General features: G+C 47.5%; 1 protein-coding gene across 1 annotated transcript; it reads left to right on the top strand.

Moving 5' to 3' along the window:
• Positions 1-698: 698 nt before the first annotated feature.
• Positions 699-5,977, top strand: TRIL (TLR4 interactor with leucine rich repeats). Its single transcript, XM_072328197.1, has one exon. The coding sequence runs from the start codon at positions 1,329-1,331 to the stop codon at positions 3,609-3,611; it is 2,283 nt and encodes a 760-aa protein (XP_072184298.1). The 5' UTR covers positions 699-1,328; the 3' UTR covers positions 3,612-5,977.
• The last annotated feature ends 3,215 nt before the right edge of the window (positions 5,978-9,192 follow it).

The raw sequence follows: 9,192 nt of genomic DNA, 5'->3' as shown, positions 1-9,192 counted from the left end.
ACCACACTATCTGCTCACACTGACACTGCCACTAAGAACACAACTGACACTATTAGGAAGTTTTCTTTCTAGTGCAAGAACAGGCATGATCCAGAAGTGTATTCAAATGTATGTGGTTGGGCACAAGTTCGCAGTTCCCAAAGTATTTATTGGATTTCCAACCCAGAATTTTGGGCATTATCTTCCTTCTCTTGTATTTGACAGCTTTAAACAGCTTGCATATATATTCATTTCCTCCTGCCATTAGTCACTCATTTACCCTGCTGGCAGCATCTTAGGAAACAAAACCAATGCCAACAGGAAAGAAAAGCAAGACAGTGAATGGACGGGTACACAACCTACTTGCTTTTCAGCACGCTGACAACTTCCTTTCACTTGAATTTGGATACTGTTGAGACAGAAGACTTTTTAAAAATGGAATTTATTTCAACAGAGCATCCAAGGAGCCTCATGGAGCTGAAGATGCTCAGATACATCTTCAAGGGCCGCTGGTGCTGGGAACCTCCCGAGCAGGCTGGTGCGGAGGATGAAGGAAATCTCATTCCTTGAGGTACTATGGGTGGCTTAGTCCTCTGACTGCCATCTGCTGAATACTAAACGTAGCCCTTAATCTGGGGCGAACCGTAACTATTGCTTTTGGCAGGTTCCTAAACGCGACCTAAAAAAGGGAGACTGCGGTGGGGGCGGCTCGTGTACTCCTCCTCCCTTCCCCCTCCCGATGCGCAGCTCTGCCTGCAGCCCATGTGGCGGGAGGCGGCCGCAGCCGGTTCCAATTCCCACTTTCCCACTTTGGCCCCCGCTCGCTGCCGGGGCCGGGCCGAGCCAGGACGGGCTGCAGCCTCCCTCCCCCTTCCCTTCCCTCCCTGCCGCGCTCCATCTTCCCCTCTCCATCCGATCCTCCGCTCCCCCAGGGCACAGTGTGGGAAGTACGAATTTCCGCCTAGTTTTTCTCGGTCACTTTCGGAGCTCGTCTTTCTCCGGCTCCCCCCACCCCGCCCGCCCCATCCTCGCGCTCCGCCCGCCCCCTCCGCCCCCGGGAGAGCCGGCGGAGCAGCGGACAAGCCGCTCGGCTCCGCTCTGCGGCACCGGCCCCGGGCAGAGCCCGGCACCCGCTGCCCTCTTGCCGCTCCCCGCCCCGGCCGGCTCGGGTGACGGGAGCCCATGGTGTCGGGTACTGCGACCTACACCGGTCGCGGCGCCCGCCTGCCCGGCGCGGAGCTCGGTCCGGCGCGGAGCAGAGGAGGGGTCGATTAGCAGCCGCCGAGGAGCGGTGGGATGCCGGAGGGACACAAAGCCGCCGGGGGAAGCAGCCCTCGGCTCGTCCCGGGATGGGGGCGCGGCGCCGGCTCAGCCTGATGGTGCCGTGGGGCTCCGTCGCGCTCTTTCTCTTGCTGCTGCCCTCGGCCGAGCCTATCTGCCCCGAGCCATGCGACTGCCAGCAGCACCAGCATCTCCTCTGCACCAACCGTGGCCTGCGCTCCGTGCCCAAGACCGACGAACCCCAGGATGTCCTCACCTACAGCCTGGGAGGCAACTTCATCACCAACATCTCCGCCTTTGACTTCCACCGCCTATCTGGGCTCCAGCGCCTGGACCTGCAGTACAACCGGATCCGCTCCCTGCATCCCAAGGCCTTTGAGCACCTGGGCCGGCTGGAGGAGCTCTACCTGGGCAACAACCTCCTGCCTGCACTGGTCCCCGGCACGCTCAGCACTCTTGGCCAGCTGCGCATCCTCTATGTGAATGCCAACGAGATTGGCCGTCTCAGTGCCGCCTCCTTCTCTGGCCTTGGCAGCCTGGTCAAGCTGCGCCTGGATGGCAATGAGCTGGGCTCACTGGGTGACTCCACCTTCTCGGGGCTGCCCAATTTACTCTATCTGCACCTGGAGTCCAACCGCATCCGCTGGCTGAGCCGTGGGGCATTCACCGGCCTGGCTAGGCTGCGCTTCCTCGACCTCTCTGGGAACCAGCAGAGCTCCCTTCGCCACCCAGAACTCTTTGGACCACTGCGCTCCCTCCACACCCTGCTGCTGGCCAGCAACAGCCTGCAGCAGCTAGCAGGGGGACTTTTTCGGCACCTGCCCACCTTGGCCAAGCTCTCACTCAGTGACAACCGACTGGCTCACCTGGCACCAGATGCCTTCATGGGGCTGGGCTCACTGAAAGAGCTACGCCTCGAGGGCAACCAGCTGAGCCACCTTCCTGACACGCTTCTGGAGCCACTCAGCAGCCTGGAGGCACTGGATCTGAGCCGCAATGCGCTGACCGCCTTGCACCCCACCACTTTTGTCCGCCTCAGCCACCTGCGGGAGCTCAGCCTGCGAGACAATGCATTGGCCACACTCCCTGGTGAGCTCTTCGCCTCCAGCCCGGCTCTCTACCGCTTGGAGCTGGAAGGGAACACCTGGAGCTGTGACTGCCGCCTCCGCGGTTTCAAGCACTGGCTGGGGGCCTGGCACTCGCAGGGCCGCCTACTCACCGTCTTTGTGCAGTGCCACCTGCCACCCACCTTGGCTGGCAAGTACCTTGACTACCTGCAGGACAACCAGCTGCTGCCACCACCCGACGGCAGCCCCTGCCTCAATGGCGCCTCTCCCTCTGCATCCCCTCTGCCAGCTGCTGAGGGTCTTGGCACCAATAGCAGCAGGGCTGTGGGGCCTGTAGGGCTGCCACACGGGCCCCCAGGTGCACCTCCTCCATCTGCCTCCACTGCCCATCTGCTGGCAGTGCCTGAAGATGAGATGGTGGCACCACAGGGCATGGCGGAGTCTCCCAGCCCCACACTGCTGCCTGCCCACCCCAAGGCTTCAGGGCCGGTGCCACCCAGCGTGGCCTGGCCCCGGCGTGGAGGCAGGCCCCGCTCTGTGCCATCTTCCAGCATGCCACCACTGGTGTCTGACCCGTGCGACTTCAACAAGCTGTTCCTCTGCAACCTGTCGGTGGAGGCGGTGGGCTCCAGCTCAGTGACAGTGCGCTGGGCCGTACGGCCTCACCGCAGCCCCCGCCTGCTCGGTCCCGTACGCTTTCGTTTGCTCTTTGACCGCTTTGGTGCTGCTGTCAAGTTCCAGCGTTTCATCTATCTGCCTGAGCGCGGCGAGCCAGCCGCCACGCTACGAGAGCTGCGCCCAGACACCCCCTACCTCGTGTGTGTCGAGGGTGTGCTTGGCGGCCGCGTGTGCCCAGTAGCACCACGGGACCACTGTGTGGGGCTGGTCACCCTACCCGAGGGCAGTGCAGCGGTGGCGGGCGGGCCCCGCGGCCCCGACCAGCAGCTCCTCACGCTGGTGCTGCTGGCAGTCAATGCATTGCTGCTCTTTGCTGCACTGGCAGCCTGGGCCTCCCGCCTGCTTCGGAAGAAGATGTTGGGGCGGCGGCGAAGGAAAGCAGCTCCCGTTCATGTGCGGCAGCTCTATTCCACCCGACGGCCGCTCCGCTCCATGGGCACTGGTGTGTCTGCTGACTTCTCGGGCTTCCAGTCCCACCGTCCACCCCGTGGTGCTGCTTGTGCACTCAGTGAGGCTGACCTCATTGAGTTCCCCTGCGAGCGCTTCATGGATAGTGGCAGTGCCCGGCACGGTGACGACCACCTGCTGCAGCGCTTCGCCGACTGAGCTGCCAAATTACAGCTCCCAGCCGCCCCTTGTGGAAGGAGGGTGGCAGCTGGGTCTGCCTGGAGCTGCAGCGGATGAGGTGGCCATTGGTACGTGAGAAGATGGTGCAGGTCCCTAAGGTGATGGCATGCAAGAGGGAAAGCTTGCATACAGTGATGCTGTATTGCATAGAGTGATGCTGTCACTGCTGTCAGCTGCCACCAGGTCTATGGAACAGGTGAGGGACTATTGTCAGTGAGAGGGCTTGTTTGATGTCTCCGTTTCCTTGCAAACTATGCAAACAAACAACTCAGCAACTGTGACCATAACTGTGCCTTGATGTAAGGGGAGCAGATTGGAGGGAGCTACCACCAACAGCAGCTATGCCTGCCTGTGCCAGTTCTTCTGCCGAATGTATGCCAATATACATTTAAACGTCACATTTTACATGTGGCTTTTCCAGACTTCAGTTGACAGCATCCCAACTGCGTACAAGGATGGTCTGAACTGACATTTCAAGGAGCAAGCCCTTCCTAATAAACCGTTTGTACTAAGTGTCTTCCTTCAACATTGTTACTCTTGAACCATGCAGCCGGGAGGTCATTGGGAGGGCTGGGAGTGCCTTTATCATGCTGGACAGTTTGGATGCTGTGCCTTTTTAACTCCAATGTGAGGCGATTTAGTGTGCGTGTGTTTTCTTATTTTTTTTTTTTTTTTTGTAAACAGGAAACAATAACACAGCTGGTTAGTTTTACAGGAATATATTGCCAACACCACTAGGAAAAAACTAACAGAATTTTGTAATATGTTTACATATGAGCTTTTTTTTTTTTATTTTATTTTTTAATTTGGGTACTTGTACACATAAATGTGTGTTTTAGTTCTCTGGGTCCATGATGGTCAGTAAGTCACTGACCCTCAGATAATCCATCTTCATTCCTCAAGGAGTGGATGCAGAAGCAAACTGTGGATGGATAAATAATATTGGTGCCTTTCTTCACAAACAATAATAGGTATGGATATGTCAGAAATGTGAAACTCTTTATCATAACAGGCAATCTTCTCTTAGCCTTAGCCTACTAAAGTTAGAAGCTTTATGTACCTCACTGTGAAATAAAACATTTTTGTATATTAATTTAGATTCTGTTTTGTGTAGCTGAGTGAGCAGCGCTGAAGTTAAACTCTCGTGCAGTAGTGTATTGCGTTTGAGCTGTACGTGTGCTTTTCTTGTTTTTCCCTTTGATTGGAATTCTGTTTCTCTTACTGGAGCAACGCTAATCATTTTAAGATCAATTGCTCTCTACTTTCTACTTTTCCTAAATATTTACAGAATGTTGTTATGTTACTATTAGATATGGTGGCCTAGTTTACATAAATAATTCTCTCTGTGTGGTCTAGAAATGGACTAATTAAAAATGTCCAAACTGTGGTTACACTTTAAATGCAAATGTTTTAGATGGAGTTTGGTAAATCGTTGAGGCCATTGATACCACTTGTTCTCCTCTGAATTTAATGTGCAACCTCAGATGAACTCTTGTTGAACTGAATGGCTGGAAGGAGGTAATTGGTGGTTTTTGGAGGCATTCATCTCACACGTCCATCACTGACATGAGATATTTGTGACTGCAAGTTCTTTATTACCATAATTGTGAGCAGACAATTTGGAGTTTTTCTTTCTTTTGAGATGATCAACTGTTTACAAAAGACACCCTGATAACTGGTACCTTCAGTTGGAATTCAGTGACCGAATGGAGAGAACAAGCCTTTAAAGTTTGGATGGATTTTTATTCAATCAGAGCGAGTGGCAAGGGATTAGATAGTTTGTCTTGATCTTTGCCTTTTAAATGGAGGGAAAAATTCAGAATTAACTTGAGTTGATTCCTGAGTCAGCAGCAAAAAGCCCTTCATTTTGACAGGCAGCAGCTTTGATGAATATTGAGGGCCAACACTCGTTGGTATGTAGATTAATATTCACAGCACTTAGAGAACACGGGACTGAAAGAAATTTAAAGCGAAAGAATCCAGAATCAGGCTTTATTTTTTGATGGGAGTCTTAAATTTCTGTTCTTCTTTTGAACACCTGGGTGCTTTGGCCATTTACGACCATCTGTGGAGTACACCACTGTTTGTTGCTAGAAATGTAATGAAAATTGTTGGGTAAAGCTGTGTGTCAGACTAACATTAGCACTATCGCTGAATATTCTTCCAATGGGAGATGCATAGATGCTGTACATGGTTATAAAAAGTTACGTCAATAAATCCATTTGCTGAAGGAAATCTGGTGTGTTACATTGATTGAAGAGTGATCTATTATGATATATATGGACTAGCTGTAACTTTCTGGTATTACTAAGACTGCTGATTTTGAAGACTGCAGCTCTTCAGAGTTTCTCTTAGTTCATTCTCTCACACCTTTTCACCATGTTGTCTGTTTGGGTTGTGCTATGTTAGGATAGTGCAAACACTAAAATAATTAAAATGATCATTTCTGTGACAGATAAGCCACTGGTCCAAGGCAGACTGATCAGATGATGTTACATTTGAGAACTAACAACAGTCCTTTCTAAACTAAATAGGAAATTATGACTGAGATAATATCAATTCAGTATCATCAGGCTAATGATACAAATATGTCATATTGAGCATGTATCTGATGTTTTAGTTAAGAATTCACTGATTCTGTTTGAATTTATACAAGACCTCTCAGGAATGAAATGGCTGCTTGTTCCAGCCTGGGAGAAGTAGGTATGTAGATCTTCCTGACAAAAAAATTGGTTGATGTGGTGACTTCATAGAAGTCGCATGTACTGTAACTTTAGGAATACTTATGCACAGATGTTACAGCTTCTTCTTCTTCTTCTTCTTCTTCTTCTTATTATTATTATTATTATTATTATTATTATTATTATTATTATTATTCTGAGCTAGGTCTGAACTAGCAGGTGGACAAGGAAATAGAAATGTCAGTGACATTTGGTGACTGAACGTTATTGCTGTTACGTGGCAGTTTTTACCAGTAGTATTTTAAGGTACTTGTGTCATTTTTAAAGTAAGGTTCTTTTAATAGAATGACTGTTAAAACCAGTCCTTTCTGAATGGGTGAGTATGCTATCAGTTTGTGCTCAGGACATTCCTTCTATCAGAGTTTTACTGCCATGTCCACTGCAAGAGTCTAGGGGAAGAGTGAATGGAGAACCCTTCTCCCAACAAGTAATCAATGGGCAGGTTATCTATCTCAGGCAGGTAATCACACCAGCACTATCCTGTTCAATTCAGCGGACTACTGCAGTGGTAGGGGGGCTTCCCTGCAGCAGCCTTGGTTGTTTCAGCAGCCTCCACCCAACTCCTGCTCACTCTCAGTCTCTGGCCCTTCTCTGCCATCAGCTGGTGCTGTTTGTGCAGCTGGAAGGTGAACTCCAGAATTAATCCTCCAGGAAAATAACTTTTCTCAGTATCCCTCCTCTCCCTGCTTTGATCCTGCTCAACTTACACAAGTGGCAGTGGCAAAATGCAGGGGGGCAGTGCAGAGGCAGGAAAAATGCAGCCAGAGGCAGGAAGCTGCTTAAACAGTCTCAGATACTCTTGGCATCCCATGTGTCCTCAATCCAAGAAAAGCTAGACTATTCTCATTAGACTAAAATCCTATATGGAGGAGTTCATACCTTTACTGGAACATTGTTAATGATCTGCAAACTGAAAACACTTTAAATGGTGCTAGGAGACCTGACAAGACTGACATGGTATATAGCTAGAGGGAAATAACCTGAAGTGAGTAGGGCTATAGCACTGTCAGTGAAGGTCTACATGTGCATGACAAATGTTTGGTATTGAAAAGAACTCTTAGCTATCAGAGCTTGTGGTACAAATGTTGGTTTTATAGAAATATCGATTTCTTCATGCAGTTTTCACAATGTGCTGTGAATGCTACTTCTTTCTTCAAAAGAATTACCATCATTGAAACCATGTTATTACTCTTACAAGAAGGAACCTGATAAGTTTTATAAATCTCTACTTTTTCCTTCTTGCTGTTGATTGATTGAGAAGATGAGGAGCTGATAGGAAGAAGAGTCTACTGCAGTTCTGTCAGGATAATTATTTAATTAGTAAACCTACATTTAGATTGCAGTTTCTTTTCACAATACTATGTAGTTGCAGAGGAGTACTTCAGTGAGTAAGATAAATACTCTCTCACTTCCTAAAGCCATATTTCTTTGGCTAACAAGGATGTATGTATGGTCAGTGATGTCTGCAAGCACAGCTTTGCTTCACAAAACTGAGTTTTAAAAGCAAGTGACCAAACTATGTATATACAGTGAGATACTTGATTTTTTCGTCTGGGCAACTCCTTTGAGAGGAGCTGCTATAGATGTTATCTATAATCTGATAATTGTTACGTAGAAATGTGGTCTAAATGTAAGGAAATTGTGTGTGTGTTGGATGCTGGATTTGTTCTTTTTGTTCTATTCTAAATATATCATAGTTTTGGCTGCCTGTCCAAATGCTGTTGTTGTGTTTTTATCCATAGAAAGTTGACTTTTCTCAAAAACATGCTTTAATTCCCATGGAAGTTAAATTCCTGTAGAAAAAAAAATAGTCAATTGTCTTCGAACCCAAATATTTATCTTAATATAATTGCAGGCAAATTTATTTACATAAATGCTCTTTGGTATGTTTTCATAAATAAATCTATATCTCATTTTTTTATTTTTTATTTTTTTCACAAACAAGGCCATAGGAATTTAGATGGATAATAAACTACAAATAAATAGCTGAAAAAAAACCTGCCTAGTATCACAATAAAGATATTTCTTAACAAGAAACAATCTAAGAATCTGAAGAGAATATGTGATAATTTATAATCTGGTGTGTATCTCAGTGTTGGATCTTCAAGGCATATTTATTTTGAATTTGATAATCTATGTGTGATAATTTCATGTCACAGAAATAAGAGCTATTAACCCAAGGCTGGAAAGATCCCTGAGTATATAAATTTTAATAGCTATTGATTGCTACAAAGAATTTGGAGAAAAGCATTCTTACTAATGTGTCACTTTTTTTTTCCACTGCAGTGCTCACTTGAGGTTGCTGCCAGGCACAGCAGTCCTTATCTAATACAGTAAATGGTGTCTTTTGACTTCAGATAGATAGATGTCATCCTATTCCTTGCTTTACCAAAGAATTTTTCATGTTTAGGCAGACGTATTTTCAAATCACGTTAATAGTTTTCCAAAATATTTCAATTTTGGGGGGGTATATCCCTCATTCCAAAATATTTTTCTGCTCTGCAGAGATCCATCAGTGTGGATCATGTACAAAGAAAGAAAACATTAGAGCAATTTCAGTCAGCAGATGTAGACCAATTTGTAATGTATCAAGTGTCCAGAGAGAGAGAGAATTTAGCGTCCTATTTTTTATGATTTTGTGAGGATGAAGGACCAATGAAACATACAGATGGAGATATAGTTGTGCCTTCTATGCTACACATTTGCTATGGCAAATGGAAGATAATAATACAGCTCCCTAGACATCACTCTAGTCTTGCATAGTAAGTTTGACTTTGTTGCAGAATACTGAAAAAAAAAATAACACGATTCTGAGACCT

Source organism: Excalfactoria chinensis, chromosome 2 (assembly GCF_039878825.1).
Source record: "Excalfactoria chinensis isolate bCotChi1 chromosome 2, bCotChi1.hap2, whole genome shotgun sequence".
NCBI classification, from domain to species: Eukaryota; Metazoa; Chordata; class Aves; order Galliformes; family Phasianidae; genus Excalfactoria; species Excalfactoria chinensis.
Note: the sequence above shows the minus strand (reverse complement) of the source record. Positions and strands in the feature narration are given on the sequence as shown.